Below are 24532 nucleotides of genomic sequence, written 5' to 3' on the forward strand. Positions count from 1 at the left end.
TCTTCCATAATTAAGGCTACTTAAGGCCACAGCCGTGGTGGGAAAGCCTCATGTAGCCAGTCATTCCCAGGAGTCCCTCGTGGGCCACGGCAGGACAGCTCCCAAACATGTCACCTAAATCCTCCTTGGTTTCCCTGGCACGTGCCACAGGGCCACAGTTGGTGACAAAACGCCAGGCTGCTGGGCTGGCGCCTGACCAGGTGGGCATTTCTGGATTCGTTTTTTTGCTGGAGGAGAGAGGGGTCGATTCTTCTAGATGAACAGGTTCTCCTGCAAAAGGTGGCCTTGGGAGCATTTAAATCAGAAAACACAAAGGTCGGGCTAAGAAAAGCACGACTGACTACACACACACACACTCTCACTCTCTCTCTCTCTCTCTCTCCTGCACTCTTACCCCATCTCCGCAGAAATAAAGAAACAAAAGACTAATGTATCTTTTTTTTAATTGTCATTTCCCTGCTCCCCACTGCAGCTGCCCCCCACCCTTCCCTTCGCTGACCACTTTTACAGGCTACAGGGGACCAGGGAACAAAGGTGGGGCCTGGCACCCCCACTCCACTGCCAGCCCCGGAGAACAAGTCACAACTACCAATTATCACAACAATTAGCGCCCGTGCTCGGGAGATGGGCAGAGTGAGGAAAGCGGCCCAGCTCCTCATTGTCAGCCGGTCTATTTGGTGGTGACCTTGCTCTGGAGACGATGATACTCCTTCAGCCTGTAAACCAGATTCAAAACAAAGAAAAATGTAAATTAACAATAACAACGTGCACTCCCTTCAATTAATTCAGGCAGAGCTGGGGCGGAAGGGGCAGCTGTTTGTTAAGATGCGTGTGAAGTTGTCTTTTTTCTCTCCTCTGTTCCCTCTCCTGCCCTGGGCCTTCCTGCCCTCCAATCGGGATAATGTAATTAATTTATTTTAGGGGGAAAACATCGCTTGTCATTGTTGAAGACAAAGCGTTTAACGGGCAATGGGAGAAGTGAAGAGGCCTTGATGAAAACCCGGTGTGTTCACATTCAGAGCCATTTAAAAGAGTTTATAGAGTCATAAAATTCAAACAGAGGACCAAGGAGGCCGGGAGGTGGAGGCGAGCGCCCAGGGTGGTCGGGCTGGATTCGATGTCTCTCCCAGTCTTGGCTCCAAGGACAGGAGGCTGGCTCTGGGAGAAAACGGTGGCTCTGTGCCCAGGGCATGTGTCAGGGAGAGGAAAGAGGCGCCTTCTTCCTGACCCCAAGCCCCGTGTGAAGGAAGCTGGTGATTAAGAACCCGGAGCTGGACAAACAGGCCCTCTGAACTCAGCTCCACGTCTTCCTAGCTGTGTGACCGCGGGCAAGTCACTGAACCACTCTGGGCCTGTTTCTGGAGTTGCAAATTTGTGTAAGATTTAAATGAGACAACCCAGGAGAGTGCCTGGAAGTGGTTAGTCTATGGCAGCTGCTGGTAAGAAATGCCCATTTGCCCTCGTGCAGGCCAGCCCCAGGGCCACGCCCCAGCTGAGCACTCGCTGGCAGGCACTGCCCTCTTCCTGCATGGGGGTGTCTGGGCTGCCTGCTTGATTTCCACCGACTCATAGCAAACTTTCACTGCACCTGTGAGGCAGGCCCGGTTAACAGCCCCACTTGTGACGCCCAGATATCCAGAGGGGGTCTGAGGGCACCCTGCAGAGTCAGCATTTGATCCCAGGTCTGAGTGGCTTCAGATGATGTGTGCCACCCCACTGTGCCATGGAGATCCACAGGGCTAAGATGGTTTCCAGCTGGCCCTGCAGCTCAGGTACGGTGACATGAAGGTGGGAGCTGGCCAGGGGACCTCCTGAGGCCCCTTCGACCTCTCGGCCCTTTCTCTTTCTAACCTGCCCAGAGGGGGGCTCCTGGTGGAGTCCCTGTAGCTGGAGAGGGTCGGAGTGACTGTCAGAGGCAAAAGGCAAGACCCAGGAACCTGGAACCCAAGTGCCTGGACCCTTTTGACTGTCACCAGTGTGCCTTCTGGCCCCGCTGAGAATGGGAGCAGGCTGGGTCCAAAGCAGGCACTGAGGATGTTGTGGGTGGAGGGATGGCAACATGCGGCTTGTCTAGGGCAGGGTGGTCAAAGTTCATCACAGCCTGCCCCCTGACACCTGCGGGGTCTGAGGACCCGTCAGGGGGTAGAGCTTCTCACCTGAGGGAGTTGATATTGATGAAACCAGTGGCATCGAGTGGCTCATAATCGCCCTGAACGTTCATGCTGCAAGGAGAGAGGGGGAGCCTGTCAGCACACCCCCGGCCTCCAAGTGCCTCTGGGGCCAGGAACAGCTCAGCCTCACAGACACCTGGGTGTTTCCCTGGCACTGGTCCAACCTTCCCTGCACCCCGCCTTTTCATCCCATTCCCGTCCAATTCGGGAGCCCTCCTCTGGGCCAGGCCCCATGCCAGGGGCTGGAGAGCAGGGCCTCATCCCCAGTCCACAAACAGGCAGGTTGAGTCCTGGCTCAGCCAGTGCAGGCCCCGAGAGGTCCTCCCACAGACCAGAGCCCTGCGCCTGTCAACCGAGGACACACGCTGGAGCCAGCTCTGCCCTGGGGCTGGGGGGTGCTCTGAGAGGAGTATCCATACAGCTGATGATGTCCAGTGGCCCGAAGGCCCGGGAGGCCAGAGGGTGCACACTGGAACAGCCTTGGGTGTCACAACAGTGTCCCTCAGGCTTTCCGTGTAGGGAGACCCCAGCATTCATGGCAAGATTGGCCCACCAAGTCACCCTTCACCTCGTTTGTCCAATCAACGAGACCCTGTCGAACCCATCCTCAAAACCAGCACCCGCTCCACCCCGCTCGTCGTGAAAACCGCCCAGTCAATCGCTGCTGCCCTCAGCTGAAAAGACTTTTCTCCCTTCTACGGTTTCCACATTCCAGATTCGACAGCCTTCATCTTGTGGGCCATTCTCACTTAGCCGTCCTTCGAAACCCTTCCGAACGGCCGTCATTCTGGTCGGGCGGCCCAGTGTGCATCCCAGCTCCACCCCCCCTGCCCCGCCCTGCCCCCTGCAGAGCTCAGGGCAAATATTCCCGTTCTTGGAGCTTCAGGCTCTCAATGCTATTCCTGGCTCCCCAAGAAATGATGCAGCTGGCCCCTGACACACGGTAAGCACTCACTTTACCTCATTCATTCATTCACTCATCCATTTCCTCAGGTGTTTATTAAGCGCCTACTACCTGTCAGGTGCTGTGCCAGGTGCAGAGAAAAGGAGAGCAAGAGAAGAACCGGGCCCACAGCGGGCAGACAGAAGCCGTCGGTCACCCGTCTGCCTTCGTTAATTACGACTGTGATAAACTCTCTGAGGACAAGCGCAGGGCACTGTGGTCTCAGATCTGACTCACGTAGCGGCCTCCGGGGAGAAGGGGGTCCCTCCTCTGTTTCTCAAGGGCCCCTGGTCTGATCCTGTCTTGAATCAGCCCCTTGTCTTCACGTCTGCAGAACTCCAGCCTCGGGACAAAGCAGTCTCAAGGTTCTCAATGACAAGAAGGTGGCCTGTCCCCTCAGGAGCCTTCTCCGGTGAGGTGAGATTGGGGACGAGGAGGGCAGAGGGGATCTGCCTTTTCCCAGACCCTGAGGCTGTGCCTCTGACGGGCTCTCTGTGGACTTGGACTCTTTACAGCAACAAATGGGGTCCCTGCGCCCGGCTGCCCCGCGACTACTTCAGGACGTGGCTCCCTTGCCCTCCCCCCACGCCCTGGCCCTGACCTTCATGGGGCACAGCGGACCCCCACGCTCCCACCCCACCCTTCTCTCCACCTCCACTGGCCCCTCCGCTGCACAGGTGGCTGAACCCGCAGGAGCTGACCAGCGAGTTCCCTGGAAGGGGAGAAGACGCCAGTCTTCAGAGGGGCTGCCAATCGCACCGCTCACCGGGCAGAGGAAGGGCTGGATGAAACTAAAAGCATCAGCCTCCTCAAGTCACTTTTACAGACCTCGCTTGGGATGATAAACGATGCTTGACACAACTCCCCCACCACCCCCCCCAGCCCCCTGCGAACCGTCGAACAGGCTTGGACTCCGGCCTCCCTCCCACGGTCTGAATCGCCTGTCCCCTTTGGAAGGGCCCCCATGCTCAGCCCAGGTAGGAAGCAGGGCTTGGAGCCCCCTCCCGCGCCCCCACGTGCATCTCTCCTCTCGCCTCCATCTCTCAGGCATCACAACAAACTCTCCTTCTCCCCTCCCCCACGCGGGCCCCCCAGATGGCCCAAGCAGCCCCTGCAAAGGAGGCCCACGGCCAGGCACAAACTTGTCCCATGAGGCTGGAGAAGCGCTCCCAGAGGTGTTCCTCAGGAACTGAAAAACCTCTTTTTAAAACTGTGGTTTGGGGTGTGTGTGTGGGTGTGTGGTGGAAAAAGAGTTTACAACGATTTTTTTTTTTACCTCCCCCGACGGTCTACAGAAAACCTCTGAGCTTTTATTCTTGTTCATTCGAGTGGCTCTGACCTGCTCTATAATTACGTTACTTTCTACCTACTGTGCCGCGGCATTTCCAGCTCTGCCGCCTCTCGCGGCTTCCTCGCTGGTCCCTGTGACGCTGTCACTCAAGGGCTTTCAAGTCAGCGATGTAGAAATCAGAAAGAAAAGAGAAATGGTCGGAGACACAGTGAGAATAAATGCTCCCGCTTTTCTCTCTTTTTTTCCCCCCTTCCCTTTTTACTTTATTCATTTAATCTCCCTGAGTGAGACTCTAAGGCTTAATGAAGGGTTGGACAGATTATTAGAGGCTGTTGATTTGGAGGGGGAGGGAAGAAAGAGCCAGAGAGAGAAAGAGAGAAGATAATTTGACATTTACCCCGACTGATCTAAACTGATTCGGTTATATTTATGGCTTATAAAGTGTTTAGAAAGATGGAAGGGGGGAGAAACTCAACACGGTGAAGAGAAGGGAGAGAGTAAAATAATATTGACTGCCAAACAGAACTCGTGCTTTCATTCCCAACTGGCCCCCGCGAGGGGAGAGCCAGCCTGAGCCGGGCCTGGGACTGGAGTCGGGCGGGGGGCTGTCTGTCTCACAGGGGTCTGTCCCCACCACTCGTTTGGCCAGGTGACCTCCAAAGAGAGGCCTTGCTCCTCGGTCAAGGCCACTCTTATTCACGACGCAGACACAGGTGCAGCTAATAGGCCATGGCTCCCTGTGATCTGCCGCTCTCCCGGTGTTCCCAGTGCCCTCGGCCTGGCCTGTGAGCGAGGAAGCTCCTCACAGTTCCCTCCTCGGCTCCCTTCTCATCTCAGGCTCGTCCTTCCTAGGAAGCCTCCTCTTGGCTTCAGAGAACGTGGAGATGTCTACCACTGGCCAGCGTCTTCAACCCACGTTTCTCCCCAACTCCACACCCGTGTGTCCGGCAGCCTATTGCAAAGAAAACTCACCCTCGGGACGTCCACATCCAAATGAGTGATCTTTCCTCAAGAACATTGCCTCAACTCAAGCGACTGCCACCAAGGCACCCAGCTGCTCATGCCAAAGAAACCCAGGGCGATTCTGGACCCTTCTGTCTCCTTCTGCAGCCAAGCCCTTTCGATTCCACCTCCTAAATATGTGCCAACTCCATCTGCTTCTCTCTATTCCCAGAACCATCAACCTGGGCCAAGCCGCCTGCATGTCCCACGGGGTGCCCCTCTATCACTCTTGCCAGCCCCCACCTCGCTCAGATCCATTCCCCAGAACAGTCAGACGGACCCTCGAAAACCACAGGTCTGATCACGACCTTCCCTGTAAGATCTGGCTCCAGGCCCCTCGCCCCTGGTGTTCTCGTAGCGCCTGGGATGTTCTGGGCTCTTCCAAGGCCACGCCATCCCCGAAAACTCCCCCCGCCCCCTCTCCACCTCTCAGCGCCTTTCTTTGGGCGCCCAGCTCCAGGACGACTCCCTCAGGGAAGCTTCTCCACACCCCAGTTTCTGTGCCCAGCCGGAGTTTCCTGCGCCTCCCCACAGCTCAATGTCACCTGTCCTCCTTCTGCATCAGGGTGGCCATTTGGTCGGTGCCTTTCTCCCCACGTAGCCTGTAAGTTCCACGAGGGCAGAGGTGGCGCCCACACTCTTCAGGTCCCCCCTCACCCTGCACGTGCTCAGGTCACCGTTCTTGAGAAAGCAAAGCCAGCCAGAAGGGACTCTGGACAGGAGGGTCAGTGCCTGGCCGGGGCCGCTGTGGGGCACCTACCTGACCAGCTCCTCGTTGTAGAGGGACAGCGGAGACTCCCGGCCGAGGATGTACACCTGGCCCTTGAAGACGGACACCTGCACTTTCCCTTCCACGCGCTCCTGTGACTTGGCGATGCAGTGGCGGACGAATTCACACTCGGGGCTGTGCCAGAAACCTGAGGGGAGGGCCAGCCAGGGCACTAGGGAGGCGCACGGCGCAGGAAGGCCACCCGGTGCCTCGCGCTGTCATGGGAGACCGTGAGCCCAGGAGGGCAGGCCAGTACTGCCTCTTCCCTGGTGAGTTTGGGCCCAACGCGCACTTGTAAACAACCACATCAAGGGACAAGCCCGCGCGCCTGACCTGTAGCCTCGCGGGTCTCCTGTGGGTAGAGGGGTCCCCATCCCCGCAATGCAGTCACCTCCCAACCGTCAGGAGGAGGGGAGCCAACCCACTGCTTCGTGCGACACTCAGGGAGCGCCATGAACTGGGTGCTGGGGACACAGTGGTGAAGGGACCCCTGTCCTCGCCCACAGGGAGCTCAGTTTTACAAGGGCAGCAGGCAGTGGTCGGCAGGAGACCTCAGGCAAGAGTCAGGTCGTGTCAGTGGGGGCTGAGCGATAGGGGTGCCGAGCACGGGCAGCTGGGTGGTGGTCTGGGGTCAGGGAGACCATGTATGTAAGGCCTTCACACCTCTGTGCCTCTGTTTCCCCATCTGTTGAGTGGGGATGACACAGTAGCCCCCTGCCAGGACTTGTGGGCTTACTGTTCAGGGCCTGCTGTGGACACTGGTGTCCTGGCCAAGAGCCGGGAGGAGCCCCACCCTCCAGGATGGGCTGGCCCCTCGGACGTCACTCACCTGTCTCCTACACACCACTAGTATTTTCATCCGCAAATATTCTATTTTTACATAGTAGGCACAGGCGTGGTGTAAAACCTTTGAGCTGGACAGCTTAGTTCTGAGTTCACCTAAACGGCCTACGGGACAGACTCTCAGCCTCCCTTTCCTGGGGGAGGAAGTGAGGCTCAGGGCCCTGGAGAAACTTCTCCAAAATGGCATGGGCTGTCGGGGGGCCCAGAGCTGACTTCAGCTGGCCCAAGTTGTAAGGACTCTGCTTCCTAGGATAATCGTGGAGCTTTCCTCTCTGTGGCTGGGCAGGAGGTGCCTGAGAAATGTGCTTCCTCCTCCTTCCACCCTGCGCCCCCTGACCCCTAAGGCCAGGGAGGGCTGTGTGCTCAGGCCCACTCTGCCCACTGTACCCCATGGACAGTCATCTCCTCTAGTCTCTTCTGCAGGAGGCAAGGAGCGAGGGGACGGCAAGCAGGCCAGGGCCGGGGCGGGGGAGGGACAGCGCTAGGGGTAGGGTTTCTCTGAAACGGAGCTGGGAAGGTGAGCCCACCTGGGCAGCTGTGGGGCCAGATGGTGCGCGATCTCCCGCCCTGATAAAGGGCAGGGTCAGCCCGGGGTCTGCGGCTATTGTCGGAGGCCGGGCCTCCAGGGACACCTGCTCTCCGTGGGAAAGGGGAGCTGGCCTTCTCAGGGATGGGCCTGGGGGCTTGCAGAGCTGGGGGAGGGCGGGGCAGGGCGAGAAGAGGTTGGGTCCTAACTCTCCAGTGTCCGGCCATTTGAGTTCACATCCCCGCCCCACCTTGTCAGACAACATATCCTCTTTGTGCCTCAGTTTCCTCGTTTGCACAATGACATAATATTACTAACTGCTCTCCAGGAGGTGGTGTGGATTCAATGAGAGGATGCAGGCAGGGCGCTGAGCATTTTGCACTCGCGATGTGAACCTGAGGACCTCTGCCAGGCCTCGCTACATCCAGGGAGACAGACACCCAGAGAGGGAAAGAGCCTGTCCAAAGGCACACAGCAAAATTCTGAACAGCCCAGGTCTGACTGAGCACTCCTGACTCTAGGCCAGACCCCTGTGGGAGGGGACACTGATGGCCCCCCACCCACTGCCATGCCCCAGTGTCCTGGGCTTGGCCATTTTTGTAAGTCAGGATAATTAGACCATTTAGTTCTCAGGCTGGAAGACAGGCAGGAGGTGGAGTCAGCAATTAGGGGCACAGAGACCCCAGAGGAGCACCTGGCCTGGGCTTACCTCAGGATCTCCCACCTCCACCCCTCGGGGGTTCTCCATTCAGATTTCTTTTCCCAGCAGACCCAGCCTGGGGTAGGGGACAGTGAGCCTGGTGTGCTGCATGGGGGAGACCCTGCATGTCCCAGGGGTGTGGATACACTGTGGGTGGGGCCTGGGGCCGGGCCAAGCTCTGTACCAATCAAGACGACAACCTTGTGCATGATTCCCATTTCACTGCTGAAGAGACTGAGATGAGGGGAGAGGAGGTGAGCTATGCCCCCTAAATGAGATGCTCCGCTGGGCCCCTGCATGGTCCCGAAGCTGGGGTCCCGCCAGCATGACCCAGTGGGGTGGGGCCAGGGTCTCTCAGGATAGAGGCTGCTCCTGGCGGGAGGGGGTCTGTACAAACCACATCTAGGCAGACCAGGAAATCGAGGGAGGGGGCGAGAAGAGAGGGAGATGGACCATGGCATCTAGAACTGGGGCTGAGGCAGGAGAGCTCTGTGCCTCAGTTTCCCCATCTGTGCCTCAAGACCACAGGGGCTCTAAGGAAGCCAAGTGCCACAGCAGAGTGGCGGGCTCTACCGCTGGGGAGCTAGACAGAACTGGGAAGAGACCCGGCCTGGTGCCCTTTATTTTACAGGAGGGGAAAGTGAGGCTCAGGGAGGAGACAGACCTGCCTCAGTCTCCTGCGCTCCTTCACGCTGGGCACCGTTCTAGATACTTCACACATGCTCATGCATTTAGTCCTCTCTATGAGACAGGCAGAATTATCATCCCCACTCTTCAGATGGGGAAACTGAGGCACAGGAACAAGCAACTTGTTCACGTTAACCCCTGGTCTGTGACATCTATGTAACCCTAATGTGAGAAATCACATCGAACAGCCCCTCCGAGCTGTGGGGGACAGGCTGCCGCCTGAGGTCACCCTGACATCTGTGGGGGCCTAGACGTCAGGGGCCCCGGGTAAAGGTAAGATTAATAATAACCACCTGGGCTAAGCCACTGGTGCCCTCCCCTCTTCCCCGTCCCCTCCACTCTGAGGGTTTGCTCCCTTTGAAACCTCCTAGTCACTGTAAGTCATTTGGGAATTTAGACAGCTCGGTGGGTGACAGAACAAGAAGGCAACCCATGCAGTCTGGAGCAGAGGCACTGAGCCCGTGGCCAGGGCCAAGCTGTGCCCCACACCCAGCTCCTCTGTGCATGCTGTCACGCCCCTTGATCACCCCTTGCTAATGGCCCAGCCCACCTTCCCGCCCCCCAGGGATCTACCAGAGTGGCTGGGAACTTGGCCTCTGAAGCTGGCCTGTCCCGGGCTCAAAGCCACTGCTCATCAACCACGGAACTGCGGACAAGGGTCTTCACCTGCCGGGCCTCAGTTTCTCCCCTCTGTGCGGCAACGATAGGGAGTGCCCATCAGGGCCCTGCAGCAAGAGGGGTGGCAGGCATTCTACCCTGGGGAGGGAGGCCGGCCGCCGGCCCCCGGCTCAGCCTCCACGAAGGACCACCCCCTCGCCGGAGCAGGAGCAGCCCCGGCAGGTGCCCCCCCTCTCCACCGCAGCCTGCCATGGCTTAATGACTCTCCCACTTTGTAACCAAAATCCACCTTTCAGCGTTGAAACCCCACCGAGCAAGAGCCCGCGGGAGACAATGGTATTTAAACACCTGTCTGTACCTGGGAAGGGGGGCTTGGCTTCCAAGCTGCCGGGAACAATAGCAGGGAGAAATAACACCAGCCAACAACCACTGACTGCCCCCCAAATCCCAAGATGAGGGAGATTAGGAGGTTTCAAAGGGAACGAGCCCTCAGAGAGGACAAGGGAAAGGCGAGGGCAGTGAAGGCTCCTCCCACGTGGCTATTATTAATATGAACTTTACCCGGGTCCACCTGACATCCAGACCCCCACAGATGTCAAGGTCGGCCTCAGGCAGCAGCCTGCCCCCCCGGCAGCTCAGAGAGGCTGTGTGATGTGATTTCTCACTGGGGAGATGTGAATATTATGGAGCGGGGTCAGCAGCTTCCTGGAAAGGGCCAGAGAGTAAATATCTTAAGCTCTGCGGGTCATGCGGTGGCAACACTCAACTCTGCCATTGGCTCTGGAAAGTGGCCACATCTGTAAACGAATGAGCGTGCCCATGCCCAAAAAGCTATTTATGGACACTGACATTTGACCTTCCTATAGTTTTCACGTATCATGAAATAGGATTATTTTTAAATGTTTTTCCCCCAAACATTTGTAAATGTAAAAACTATTCTTAGCTGGGGCTGGCCCCGTGGCCGAGTGGTTAAGTTTGTGCGCTCCGCTGCAGGCGGCCCAGTGTTTCGTTGGTTCGAATCCTGGGCGCGGACATGGCACTGCTCATCAAACCACGCTGAGGCAGCGTCCCACATGCCACAACTAGAAGGACCCACAGCTAGAATATACAACTATGTACTGGGGGCTTTCGGGAGAAAAAGGAAAAAATAAAAAAATCTTAAAAAAAAAAAACAAAAACAAAACTATTCTTAGCTCACGGGCTGAACAAGAGCAGATGACGGGCTGGATTTGGAGCCAGGATGCCTGGACTGCAGCTTTGCGACAACAGGTAAGGCACAGACACAGTCTCCTCACCTACAGAACGGGGACCTGATCAGACCGCATGCTAATGTCACCCACGGGTCATTCTACGCCTGAGCTGGGCATGGGACCGTCCTGGCGATTTCCCAGTTACGACCTGGCTCATTCAACTCTCAGGGCAGAGTTCTCGGTCAAGGTAGGCTTTCCTCCCCGCTTGAGCAGTTCATGTCGCAGCTCCAGGTTCTGCCCAGAGACGGCCCGGCCTGGTGTCAAACCCAGCCAGGCCACTTGTAGTTGCGTAACTTTGTACAAGCTCCTTCTGCTCCGAGCCTCAGTTTCCTCATCTGTAAAAGGAGCTGGCTGTGGCTCTCCTGGGAATATCAGGAGGACTTCTGGGGGTGGCTATATCCCCACACGGTGCCCAGCACCCAGCATGTGCAGGATAAAGGTTGGCTGCCTCACGGGTGACAGCTGATGCTTCCATGGCCTTGCTGGAGTCATGCAGATGACAGGTGGCAGAGGCATCCGGACACCTTGGGGAGACTGGCGCATCTCCCTCGACACCTTGTGAACAAGCCAGGTCCCGGCATCCCTTCCTTGCTGCCTCCTCGCTCCCCTCGCTGGACCCCCTTCAACCTGCATCTTTTGGGCTCTCCCTCGAGGATGGCAGTGGGCAGGGCGGGCCCGAGGAGGGCGCCGGGCGGTTAGGGAGGACAGAGGGGCGGTGGCAGATTCTACGCACCCGTGTATACCAGCTCCGCGAATTTCAAGCCCAGGCCTTGTTTGATTTTGCGCACTTCCCGATCCATGGTGAAGGCCTCGATGTCTAAATGAGCGTGGTAAAGGATCGTCCCCGCTGGGGTCTCGTAGATACCTAGCCATTTTTCCAGGCAGGGGGAAAAGGAGAAAAAAGAGAGAGATGCATGAAACCCAAACTGTCAGCAAATGACAAAAAAAAAAAAAAATAATAATGACTCGTCTGACAGGAGACAAGCCGGTCGGACCCATTCACTCCCAGCTTGCAGCAAAACGCATCTGTCATTATGTTCATGCTGGGGCCACGACAGTCCACTCTGGGGCTTGTGGAGAAAATGTCTAGATGCCCCCCTTTGAAGAGGCCCTGAGACGCTGGAAAATGACAGGGTTTCGGAGCCGCTCCCCCCTCCTCCCCAACGTATGCCCACCGGCCCGCGCCTGAAAACCTGTAATTAAACCAACTATGGTGGAGCCCAGGGCCCCAAATATCCCTTCCTGCCTTCCACTGGGGAGCCGGGGGGCGGGGACATGTGTACACACACACGCCGTCTTTGGCCAGCAGCTCCCCTGCAGCCACATCTCTGCAGATAAACCCTGATGGGTGCGGTGGTGGAGGGCTTGCAATCGCCCGGGCTAACTCCACTCTACAGATGGGGAAACTGAGCCCAGGAGGAGAAAGGACACACCCGAGGTGGAGCTGGAAGCTGAATCTAGGCCCCCGAGTCCCTGACCGGCGTCATCGCTCACTCCCCTGTGGGTCAGCTGGTGACGGGGTGAAGGTGGTGGGAAGACGGTCTTGCTCAAGCCCCCTCCTCGGACCTCAGGCCCAGTCCCTCCCTTTGCCAGACAACCTGCTTGGATCAGATGGTCTCTGAAGTGACTCAGAGGCACCTGGCCCCACGCTGAGTGTGGTCCCGGGAGGAAGGTCCGACCAGCAGCACCACGCTAGATCTGAGGACCCCGAGGCACCAAGCAGCAGGACTGCCCATGCGCACACGGCCAGACTCCCTCCTGCCCCAGCAGCGCAGCCTCTCGAACAAAGTGCAGGGGTGCTCACAGAGCTGACCATGTGCACACCTGCCCCGCACCTGCTGTCCCGACGGAGGAGAGGCCATAACGGCCCCATCCCCACAGTGCCACCCCGAGAGGTGCCTTTCTTCCCACCACATAACCTTACAGAGGCAGAGGGGCCAGGTGCCAGTTATCCTGAAGGCTCCTGCCATCATCTTCCCACACTGGCCGCTGTATGGAACAGAGAGGATCTGCACACACACGGTCACGGCAGCACCATGCACCATAGCCAAAAGCTGGCAGCAACCAAGACGCCCGTCAGCAGACGATGGATAAACAGAATGTGCTGTATACACACGGTGGAACATCATTCGCCCTTAAAAAGGAAGGGGATTCTGACACCTGCTACAACATGCATGAACCTGGAGAATGTCATGCTAAGTGAAATAAGCCAGACATAAAAGGACAATTACTGCGTAATTCCACTGATATGAGGTCCCAGGAATAGTCAAATTCTTTTTTTTTTTTTGAGGAAGATTAGCTCTGAGCTAACTGCTGCCAATCCTCCTCTTTTTGCTGAGGAAGACTGGCCCTGAGCTAACATCCGTGCCCATCTTCCTCTGCTTTATATGTGGGATGCCTGCCACAGCCTGGCCTTCTGAGCAGTGCCATGGCCGCACCCGGGATCTGAACCTGTGAACCCCGGGCCGCCAAAGCGGAACGTGCACACTTAACTGCTGTGCCACCGGGCCAGCCCCTGAGTAGCCAAATTCTCAGAGACAGAAAGTGGCACGGGGTTACCAGGGGCGGGAGGAGGATGTGGGAGTCCGTATTTAATGGGTGCAGAGCTTCAGTCTGGGAAGATGAAAAAGCTCTGTGGACGGACGGTGGCGAGGTTCACAATAATGTGAACACACTCAATGCCACAAGACTGTGCATTTAAAAATGGTCAAAGTGCTAAATGCTGTGTCATATATATTTTACTGCAATTTTAAAAAATGCTTTCAAAAAACTCCAGAAACTGGAAAGGAGATTGTTTTCGAATCTGGAGTCCAAAGGGGACATGGGCAAGGCTGAGTCTGATATGACCAGCCGGAAATTTCCTCTTCTGAGAGCTTGTCTAGTCTTTGATCTTTATGTCTGGGAGTCACAGAAATGTCAGAGCTCGAAGGAAAGGCCCTTTAGGATGACCGGGTGCCATGTTCTCGTGTCCTCCTAACTTTTAGCTGCAAACCCATTATTCAAACACAGTCTCAAGCAGAAGCCCAGCACATAGACAGGCAGGCCAGGCCCTGTTGGCGGAGCAGAGGCCCCTCGGCAAACCCTGGGCTCCACCAAGAAGTCCTTAATGCTGAGCTGGTCCAACATCTGACAGATGGGAAGACTGAGACCAGGAGGGCAGTGACTCGCCCAGGGTGAGCTGAGCCAGCCTCTGGATCTCCCGTCTCTGTTCCAGGATGCCTCTCAGGGCCTCTGGCAAAGTGACCCAGTGCTCACCAGAGCATGGAGGGGAACACGCCAGTCTGAGGTGCTGTGGCCGAGGAGGAAAGCCTGGGTTCCCACTGGGGCTCCGAGGGGTTCCCAAGCAGAAAAGAGCCTCTCTGGGGGCGGGTCTCCATTGGCAAACCCCTGATATCCTGGTCTCGGGGGACGTGTGTCAAGCTCCATCCAGAGACCAGGTGCTGATATGATTACAACGTGCCACCGAAGAGCGTTTCCCGTGTCACTTGTGTGGCCACAGCTCTCGGGCAAACTCTGCTGTCCTGATCCGGCTGTGACCTTTTGTCGGGGGAATGGCCTCCCTCGCAGGAAAACACCAAAGTCCCAAATTTATGCAGCAGGCCCAAGCCCTCACCTCCCTGGGGACTTCCTCAGGCCCTCAGTGGTCTCATCGCTACTCTTGTAAATACAGCTCGACGGGCTCTGTCATCCGTTTCTGCAGAGTGGCTCGGAGCCACAGACCAGAGTCGGGCAGAAAGACTGACAGAGGTGGAGACAGATGGACGGCGGAGGAGAGCCACTGCTGACAGCACGAGAACGAGGCACATCGAAAACCCACGAAGAGCAGATAGGAGAACTCAGCCCGGGAGCCGGGTCACTCAGGGAGGGGCACGTGGTGCCACAAACAAGTGTCTCCCAATGGCCCCAGACCATGCAGAAAGCCGCGATGGTTCAGCAGTCTGATTACAAAGACAGACCTGTGCTGACGCCTGAAAATATCTGCGCCAGAATGGCAGAAATAACCAGAAAGTTAAAGGGGCAAGTTTCCAATTATCCTAGAAACTTTATCACCAAGAATAAAGTAATTCCCTAAGAGCCACCTAAAGCAGGATACCGACAAAGGCATATTGGTCTTCTCATCCTGGCTCATACTAGGAACTCAATTTTTTTTTTTTTTGGTGAGGAAGATTGGCCCGGAGCTAACATCTATTGCCAATCTCCCTCTTTTTGCTTGAGGAAGATTGTTGCTGAGCTAACATCTGTGCCAGTCTTCCTCTATTTTATGTGGGATGCCTGCCACAGTGTGGCTTGATGAGCAGTGTGTAGGTCTGTGCCTGAACCCATAACCCCCCAGGCCACCGAAGTGGAGCATGTGAACCCACCCATTATGCCAACAGGCCAGTCCATGGAACTCACTATTTTTTGGATTGGAAACGGGCCTTTTAATCATTAGTTTTGCTGCATTTTGGAAAAATCCAGAAACTTTCAAAGCCCGTCCTTCTGTTGGCACGATAGTCACAACAGCGCCACCCCGGGCAGGCCAATAACAGGAGCCTTCCTCATTTTTAACTCCCACGGAACCTGGCGGCCTCCTTGCTTTCCTGTCCTCAGCAGGGCCAGCTGCGGGCACGGTCCAAGCTCTATTTGCAGGGCTGGGCCTGGGGACCAGAAGTTTTACGCAACTTACACTTTTACAGAGAGTGCCCAGCTCAGCTTTGCTGTGTGACCTTGGCCAGCCTCAGCCCACTCTCTGAGCCCCAGGCACTTGTCAGGAAAACAGAGAAGGTTACAAGTGTCTGTTGCTCTTCCTTCTAACTTCCACTGAGCCCTGCCTGAAGGTGAGTCCCCAGACACACCGGCCCCCTGGCGTGGCATGCATAGTGAGGGTTTTGTCTCCAGACAAACTATAGCCAAAGCCCTAGTACCACCTCCCAAAAGTCCAGAGAGGGGGCGACACTGGTGGTGTGTAGGGCGCGGGGAGGACATCTCTATTTTCCAGCAAGGAGGAGGATGACTTGCCCAAAGCCCCCAGCTGCTGGCCCGTCACAGCCGTTTCCCCGGAAAAGAGCCAAGAGTGCCAGTGGGCCGAGCTGCCCCTCCTGAGCCCTGAGACCCGGCCGCGCGGCCGTCGGCCCTCCACGCCAGCCGTGGGAAGAGTCATGGCATGAAGCAGGGCACAGCCGCGCAGCACACCAGCACAATGAATGACCCTGTTCCTTCTCTTAGGAGGTGTTAAAGTTAATTGTGACTCATCAGAGAGCTTGTTTTCAGGTTGCTGCTGTCGTGTGTGTGTGTGTGTGTGTGTGTGTCTCTGTGTGTGTCTGTATCCTAAAGATCCTCCTTCTCCTCTCCACGGGGGTAGGGGGGTACAGATGATTTCTGTGTATTTCTTCTGGAAAAAAAATGACTTTTAAAAAAACCAGTGACAGAAACCTGATGCTAAAAGACCATGGATTTCGGGCTTTTGACAGTCGGCATACAAACCACTGCGCAAAAAGAAGGAGGAAATGACAGCTGAGTCTCCGTGTTGCCGTGGAGGAGACAACAGACATCTTCGGAATGACACGCACAGCGGCTCCAAGTGTCTATTTTCATCTCCCCGTGTTTACAGGAAAAAGACAGAGGTGTCAGCAGTTCTCTGCGGAGCAGCTTCCATCACACCGTAATTACTGCCGAGGAGGAGGGGCCAGAGCGAGGAGCTATGGGTTGGGGGTGGGAAGAGTGGACCAAGGGGGAAGAGGTGGGGACCCAAACAGCTGCTGCTGCTTCCGTTCTCATCTGTTCCTGAGGCTCCCGGGTCAGCCCGGATTGAGCGATTTGGCATAACTGGGTGTGCTCTACCAACTTAGCCGGGGGGTGGGGGGTGGAAGTGGGGGTCAGGGGCACCTGGACCAGAGGCTCCAGTCCTTTGGGAAGGAAGTATCCAGATGGAGGGTAGGGGAAAGGCCGGGGGAAGGGAGGTCGGCTAGAGCCCAAAGGCTCCCCTTTTAGGTACCAGGGCCAAAGACAGAGGCAGTTGCCATGGTGACAGGGAGGCAAGTCTTGGTGGGTCTCTAACCATCCTCTATGTTCCTGGTGCCCTGCAGGCCCCACCCTGGGAATCAGGGTAGGTCTCTTGGAGAGCTCATGCCTTTGCTTCACAGATCTCCCTCCACTTTCCATCTGGAACATTCCATCTGAGCAGACCCCCCCCCCCCCCCCCGGGGAGGCCTGGACAGGTGGGCGGGTTCAGTCAGGAAGTGGGTGGGCAGCCCTTGTTCCTTCTTAGCCAGAAAGCGGAGGAGTAGGAGGAAGCCAATGTGAAGGGGAGAGTGGGAGAGAGATGGAAGGGTGGAGGGAAGAGGAAGGAGAGAAAGCAGGCCACGGTGGAGGAGGAGGAGGAGGAGGCTGGCAGGGGTGAGAGCCGGAGAGGCAGGGAGAGGCAGGGCTGGAGGAGAGAAGGTGAGCAGAAGGACGTGCACTGGCTCCTTCCCGGCTCCCCTCCTGCCTGCCTGCCCCCCTTCCTCCTCCCCACTGATTTCATTTACTTCACTTAATTAGCCCCCCTCCAGAGTTAAAAAGATAATGTGGTAATGACGATGCGAACAGCCACAATACGAGAAAGCTACTCCATCTGCAGCTTCCCAGCCCCCTGCCCCCTGACCCCATGGCCCCTGGTGCTGCTGACCGGGCCACCCCAGACCCAGGGCCTAACACTGCCCGACTCCCCACCCATCTACCCCTGCCCCCCCCAAAAAAAAACAAGCCCTTAACGAATTTCAATTACGAGCTTTGTAAAATCAATACAAATGACATTTTCCCCTTGTACAGCGAGACAGAGACAATAGCGTCGTCCTGCTCTGCCCTCAATATAATTGACAATTAGCAGCTTCTCCCACTACTGCAGACTTAATAAAAACCTCGTCGTGGGGGAATCCACGAGGCCCTCATTTATCGCCCCCGCTTTCTTTCTCACAACAAATTACTGGGAGTAGAGAAATGAAAACAAGATATCACCCTAAAACCTCCAAGCAACTTTCTGTTCTCACCCCCAAACCCAAGAAAATAGGCAAGTTAGAACTTCCAGAGGGAGACGGCGAGATCACTAGTCTGTCCCACCTTTGACAGCTGGAGGTGCAGAGAGGGAAAGCAACTTGCCTAAGTTCTTGGAGTCAGAATCCTGATTGTCTCCCCGAAAGACTGTACAACTCTCAGACTAAACACTATGCCTTTGGGGGACAGCCCCCCACAGGCACACATAGAACCCGGGCAGAGAGAAGGCTGCATTCTAGGAAGCTTTTCCTGGGGGAGGGGGAGCTGACCGCTAGCCTCAAGGCCCTGCTCTCCAGCGGTGAGGACACCTCCAGTTCTGGGGAAAAGGGAGAGTCTAGCATCCAGGCACAGCGCCTACTATGGGTCAAGAGCTCGCTGTATTTGACCCGCACAACCCATTTCACAGATGAAGAAGTTGAGGCAGGAGAGGCTAAGTTGCTTCCCCAAGGGGGACAGAGCCAAAGGGGACTCAAATATGGCACCAAGGCCTGGAGCCTCTACCCCAGCTCCTAAATGTGCCTCCTCCAGGTCTCCAGGGGCTCGGCCCCCATCAGACCCAACCTACCACCCAACCAGCCACCTGGGGTGCCCCCCTTCTCTCCCAGGCCCTGGAAGGCCCCAGCTCCACCCTCTCTATTCTGCATTCTGCTAGTTGACGCCTCTTCTCCTGCCCCCTCCTCCAGGATGTCTTTCCAGAATAGCCCAGTCCAAGCCTGTATCAGTACCTCCTTCAGTTTAACCTTGCCGTCCCCACCCAGCACGATGCCATTTCACAGGGTGACCTCAGGCCAGGCCTTATCTTCCCAATCAGGGAATGCAATTCATTGTCAGCACAAGTGACAATCCTGATCGATTGGTAGTGACTGCTCTATAGCACCGAGACACATCCATAATCAATTAGTGATGCCTACCACAGGCATGGGAAGGGCACGGCAGTAGGGGCCGTAGTGGACACCTCTGAGCCACGTCAACAGCTCCCAGAGGGCAGAGGCTGCCTTTGCCCTTTCCATGTCCTCCTGGGGCCCCCCATTCACGGAGCACCTCTGCTGCGCCAGTGCCCAGTGCTACAAACAGGCTACAACCTGGACTCCCCTCTCCAGGGTTCAAGCTCTCAGCCCTCCACTCCATGCCTCCCTGGGTCTGCGTGTCGGTCCTGGTCCTGCCACTGATGAGCCTGTGACTTTGAGCCTTGGTGTCCCCATCTGCAAAATGAGGGCGCTAGTCTCTGGCTCCCCAAGGTCCCTCCTGCGTCTGCCAGGGACGACTTACATTGTGCTGGCCTCCAAGGGCAGACAGACAAAGAGGCATTTAAGCAGATGTTAACACAGGTGAGAGACAAAGGTGAGCACGACAGAGGGAGCAGCTGATGGGTAAGAGCCTTCTCGAGAGGGTTTCAATTAGGTTGTTTCTCTCAGATAATAGCTGTGTCGCGGGGAAAATAACCACACGAAAGAGGCGAAGCGGCCTCTCTCCCTCTTCCTCCCCATGCGGCCGGAGATAAATCCGAACAGGTCAGAGCCGGAGTGATCCGATCCCACGCTATGCCTACACTACACTTGGGGAAACTGAGGCCCAGAGATCACAAGCCCAGGCTCGTTGGGCAAGGCAGGGCAACCCTGGGATGAGAACCCGGCATCCCGCCTCCCAGACCAGCACCCCCTGTGACAGCCGAGATCTGCTCTCTGGATTTTTGAGTCTCAGTAAAGACGTCCTGAGGACACAGGGCCTGACCTCGGTCTGGTTCTATGTGTTCATGTTATGTTTTTAAATTGACCCCAAGCAAAGTGACTTGAACATCAGCCCAAAACAGGGGCCCCAACGCCACCACCAGTACTCAAAAATTCAGGTGCCCAACTCAGGAGCTCTAACTGCTGAAAGCCTGCCCCCTCCCTCTGAGAGCTCCGAAGAACATTCCTTTGTCACAGACAGACCAGCACTGCTTTATCCTGGAGGTGCAGGCACATGAGATCCCCTCGGATGGGGAAACTGAGTCCCGAAGGGGACGGTGTGGTCGAGGTGACTCAGGGAGTGACTGACAATGGGAATCCTGGGCTCTGGTTACAAAGAGAAGACAGAGGCACCTGCCTGGGGACCCACCTCTCCTCCCTTCCAGCCCAGCCAGAGGCAGAGATGGCCGGGCAGCCAAGAGGCCAGCCACGGTGGCAGCCACTCCCCACCAGGACAGAGCCCTGCCCATCCCTGGAGAAAGTCCCTCCGGGCCACCCTGATCCCGGGACAGGCCCTCGGCCCCGGTGGCTCCCAGTGCCCACCCCTGGCAGGATTCCTGCCCTGCCTGGCCGGCCGGCCCCCTCAGTACAGACCTAATGACCACGAAATCGGCCCTGCATGGTCTGCCCCAAACCTGGCCAACCCGTCGGGGGCCCAGAGAGGACCTCCCGGCCTGGCCCCAGCCTCCGCTCTCCTCTGAGCCTCTCCTGGACCCCAGGATCCTGTCTGCTCGTGGGACGTTCTTCTCATAAGACCCTCGGAAGTCAGTGGCCAAAGGCCCCACTTCGCAGGGGGAAACCGAGTCTGGTGGGGAGAAGGGTCTTGCACAAAGTCACCCAGTAGCATGGAGCAGCATCACCCGAACGGGACAGGGATCTCAGGGGTCCCTGGGGTCTCTGGGAGTCGAGGAACACCCCCAAGGGTGGTGAGCAGACTCACCTCGGGACTTCATCCCAATGAAACGGTTCTCCACGATGTCGATGCGGCCCACGCCATGCCTGCCCCTGTGGGGAGAACGGGGCGTTGGGAGCCAGCTGCTGCCACAAGGCTTCGAGCCGAATGTCACCTGCCAGCAGCTGCAGCTCGGGCATAGCTGGCCTGTGCCCACCCACAGCCACATGCAGGGCATTGGGCACCGTCTCAGGATCCAAGCCTCAGACATCTGAGCCAGGCCACCTGGGCCAACTGCCCATTGTACAGCTGGGGAAACTGAGGCCCAGAGAGGGGAGGGATTGCTGGGTCACAGAGTGAGTTCAATTTGCAACTTGTTACCTCTGTCCTGGGGCCTCATGTGGCACCAGCCCTAACCACTGCTCATCCTTCCTTCTACCCTGGTCTTGGGTCCAGCTGAGGGGTTGGATTGGAAGCGCTAGCTGGACCACCCTCGGGGCCGCAGACCCCCTTGGGGTTATCTTCCAAGGCTGAGGGCCACAAGGACTCTCCCACCAAATGAGGAGACCCCCTGCCTGTGGGGCTGTGCCCACCAGCCACAATGGCTTGGGCCAGTGCTTGCCCGACACGGCGGTTTCCCAGGAGGCCGGGCAGGGCTGTGGGCACTCACGCAACTTCGTTCAGGTACATGAAGAGCTCCAAGGATGTGCGGTGGGTGGTGCCATCCTTGACGTTGGTCACCTTCACAGGGACCCCTAGGGCGGGAGGAGAGGGCAGTGGGCCTGCGGGCCGGAGCTCAGCGGAGGAGCCTGTGCCTGCCACCCCGCCCTCTCCCTCCACCCGCCACGCCTTAAATGGATGTGACAGATATGGACTCCAAATGACTCCTTGAAAAGCCCTGTGCAGGTTGAGGCCTGCCGGGGGGAGAGGAGGGCGAGAACGCCCCCCAGAATGAAAGGCAAAATGCAATAAAAACGCTCTCCCCCACCCTTCCCATTCTCTTTGCCCCTTTTGCATTTAGGGGCTGTGAAATTGGAACCAGGCCCTGAACTAATTGAATTTCACGCTCCACCATTGTCTTACGCCGGGAGCACCTTCTGTCCCACCAGTTACCCGGGGGCCGCCTGGCCGAGGTGCGGCTGAGCTCACACACATGCACACACTCACACACACACACATTCACAGCCCCCTGCCACGTCTGTCAGGCGGACCCCTGCGCCCCCGACCCTGCACCCCAGACCCGCACGCAGCCATCTGATTGATGGGGGTGAAACGGTGCCCGCTCCAGCAGGCGAGGTGGCCCAGGCGTCCGTGAATGCCGAGAAGCTGGGTCCGGAGTGGCGGGAGGGCAGGAGGGAGGTGGCCACTGCTTGTGGACGGAAGGGCCGAGTCGAGGGGGGTGGTAGCGGGCGGTGGGGGGGGGCAGTGGGTGGGTTCGGGGTTGACTTTGAATAGCAAGGGGCACTTTCTCGAGCGGTGTGAAATGAGCAATAAATGTATTAGGGGGCTAACAAGAGAGCTGTAACAGTGACAAAGAAAAGCTGTTCAAAGTTGGCGGCTAATCCCCCACCCATCTGCCCAGCTCATTACCATGTCGCCAGCGATCGGGTGCCAATCAGTGCTCAATAGCGGCTTTCGAGTCTTTATTAGCCAGGCGCCGCTTGGAGGGGCTTCACTCAAGGCGCTGTCAGCCCCGCCATTCTTAACCCCCATTTCCAGGGGTTTTATAACTTGGTTGTAAATTGCTATTAAATGTAAGTCTGCCCAATAATGAACCTTAAGCCCCTCTCGCCACCCCCCGCCTCTCCCCTCTGCCTTTCTCTCCCTCCCCGGTCCTATTATCGCCTTTGCTGTGGACGGGGCCTGCCCCAGAGAGGAGCCGACATTGTTGGTGCTGCCGCCAGAGAAAGCCTCTTAGCCTTTAAAATAGTTAATAATTAGATTAAAACTTCAAATAAATTAACTAGAGGGTGAATGGGAGTGGCCGGGGGAGGGTTCCTCCTGTCTATTTTCTTTTTTTCCAGACAGTGTCCAGATCATTAAAATGGATCACGTTTCTTCTCCTCGGCTGCCCTGTTGCTGGAGGAAAGGCTGCCAGAGCCTTGTGTCCGGGACCCTCTGCTGCCTCCTGATTGCCTCCCACCCTCACCAGGGCTCCTGGGGGACCTACTGGATGGGTCCCACCATCTTCTCAGAGATTATGCCCAAAGAGGCCCCCCGATGAAATGGGCCTGGGTCAACAGAATGGGCACTTGGAGCCCCAGCTGGCTGTTGAGGCCTCGGACCACAGGCCCTCTGGTTTCCCAGTGGTGTGAAATTCAAGGGTTTGAACAGATGGGGGCGCGCAGTGAAGATGCCTGTGGCCAGGCTCTTGGGAAAGGCCAGGAGAAGGTAGCTTCTTAAAGCACTAACAACCTCTGTTTCTCACAACCTCATTCCATGGACCATCCTAGGCGGCCATGAGCATCATTTCTGTGGTTCATTTTATAGGTGCGTGAGCCTCAGGCCCAGAGGGATGAAGATGGTTGTCAAGGTCACACTGGCATGAGTGAGCAGGGATCTGAAGCCCTGCCTCCCCGTCCCTGGGCCTCAGTCTCCAAGGTGCCTTGGGAAAAGCCAAGCTTCCGAGACCCCTCTCTCTGCTCCCTTCTTCAGCCCAGGCAGCCACCTTCTGGACAGATAGCCCAGCCTCCTTGCCTGGGCTTAGGATGCCCTCACGGCCCCCTCTCACTTCCTCCAGCTCCTGCCAGTAGCACCTCCTCCAGGAAGCTCCCCCTGATTTCTGCAGCCTCCTGGAAAGGTCCTCTTCTTGGACACCCCGAGCCCTCACTCTGAGCCTGGTCCCTCTCTTCCCATTACCAGGCATGCCTTGTCTTCCTCTCTATCTTCCAGGATAAGAGATGGCCCTGGTGCCAGGCTGGAGGCTGGGCACAAAGGCCAGGCCGGCAAATGCTTCTTGTTGACAGCAGTGAATATGAGGCGATCAGGACACCCACCCACTGCCAAGGGAGCAAGAGCGGCAGCAGCTTTGAACTTGGGGTGGAGGGGTGGGTAAAACATCCAACAGCTAATGTGGGACTCGCTGAGGCTTTAGCTGTGGGGCAGGGGGCCCCCAAGGCCAGCTTTCTAAGACCTGCCATTTACCGAGTCCCTCCTCGGGGCCGGGATGCAGCGCGAGATGCTTCCCATACAGACCTTGCTCGATACCATGAAAACGCCAGGCAACAGGTGCCCTTTATCCCCAGTTTACAGATGAGGAAACCGAGGCCCAGAAAGTGGAATGACTTTCCCAAAGCTGCTTCTTAGGGACTGGAATCCTCTCACTCCGGACCTGGTGCCCATGAGCCCGTGTGACGGGCAGCTGAGGGCGCTTTCCTCTCAAGCCTGGGGGCTTCCATGGGTCACGCCATCTGGGGACGGGGGACCGCTGGGGACCCTGGAAGCCCCAGACTGAACTCTGGCTTCCAGGAAGGTGAGAGGGATGCAGAGGGCTGGTGCGCTGGCTCCCAGGCGAGGGGAAAGGAGCCGAGGCCCCAGAGTCCACGCCCTGGAGCCTCAGAGGTGGGCGCCTACCTTGCTTGAACTCGATCTCAAGGACGTCAGGGCTGTCGGGGGCTTTGGCCGGGTCCTGGGTCTTTGTGTAGAGGCCTGGAGGTGCTTGGTTCTGACAAAAGACAGAAAGGGGGTGGAGGATGGGGTGTCCGGAGCCAAGCCGTGCCACACCAGTCCCTGGTCACCCTGTGCCCCACCTCCCGCCGCACCCCTCTCCAGAACCATGGGTCACCGCGCGCACCACCGGCCGGCACAGCCTCGCTTGCCAGGGGCCCGGGAAACAAAGGGCTCCAGAAATCAGACAATTTTTCCCCTCAACTTGATCTCATCTTTTTCTTCGACGCCCCCACAGCTGGAGGTAGAATAGCGGGAGAGGAGCAAGTCAGGCAGGAAAAGGGCAACTTTGGGGGAGCGAGGCTGCGGCGGTGGCGGGCTGGCCGGGAGCGGGCGCGCACGCTCTCGCAGGCGCGGGGAATCGGGTTTATTCTGCGCTGACCGCAAAGCTAATGACTACGCGTGACCCCAGCAGGTGCTCCGGCGAGCAGAGCCG

The 24532-nt window shown here is 57.2% G+C and overlaps 1 protein-coding gene across 1 annotated transcript in view; it reads right to left on the minus strand.

The window, feature by feature from the left end:
* Positions 1-426: 426 nt before the first annotated feature.
* Positions 427-24532, minus strand: part of ASS1 (argininosuccinate synthase 1) — a 54002-nt gene continuing 29896 nt past the window's right edge. The window contains exons 10-16 of the mRNA XM_014863457.3: positions 24004-24094; positions 21101-21185; positions 20479-20543; positions 11534-11665; positions 6168-6324; positions 2157-2222; positions 427-716 (exon numbers count right to left, since the gene is read on the minus strand). Of these exons, the coding sequence (XP_014718943.1) occupies positions 671-716; positions 2157-2222; positions 6168-6324; positions 11534-11665; positions 20479-20543; positions 21101-21185; positions 24004-24094 (642 nt within the window). The 3' untranslated portion in view covers positions 427-670. The remainder of the gene's footprint in view (positions 717-2156; positions 2223-6167; positions 6325-11533; positions 11666-20478; positions 20544-21100; positions 21186-24003; positions 24095-24532) is intronic.

Source organism: Equus asinus, chromosome 10, assembly GCF_041296235.1.
Source record: "Equus asinus isolate D_3611 breed Donkey chromosome 10, EquAss-T2T_v2, whole genome shotgun sequence".
Lineage (NCBI taxonomy): Eukaryota > Metazoa > Chordata > Mammalia > Perissodactyla > Equidae > Equus > Equus asinus.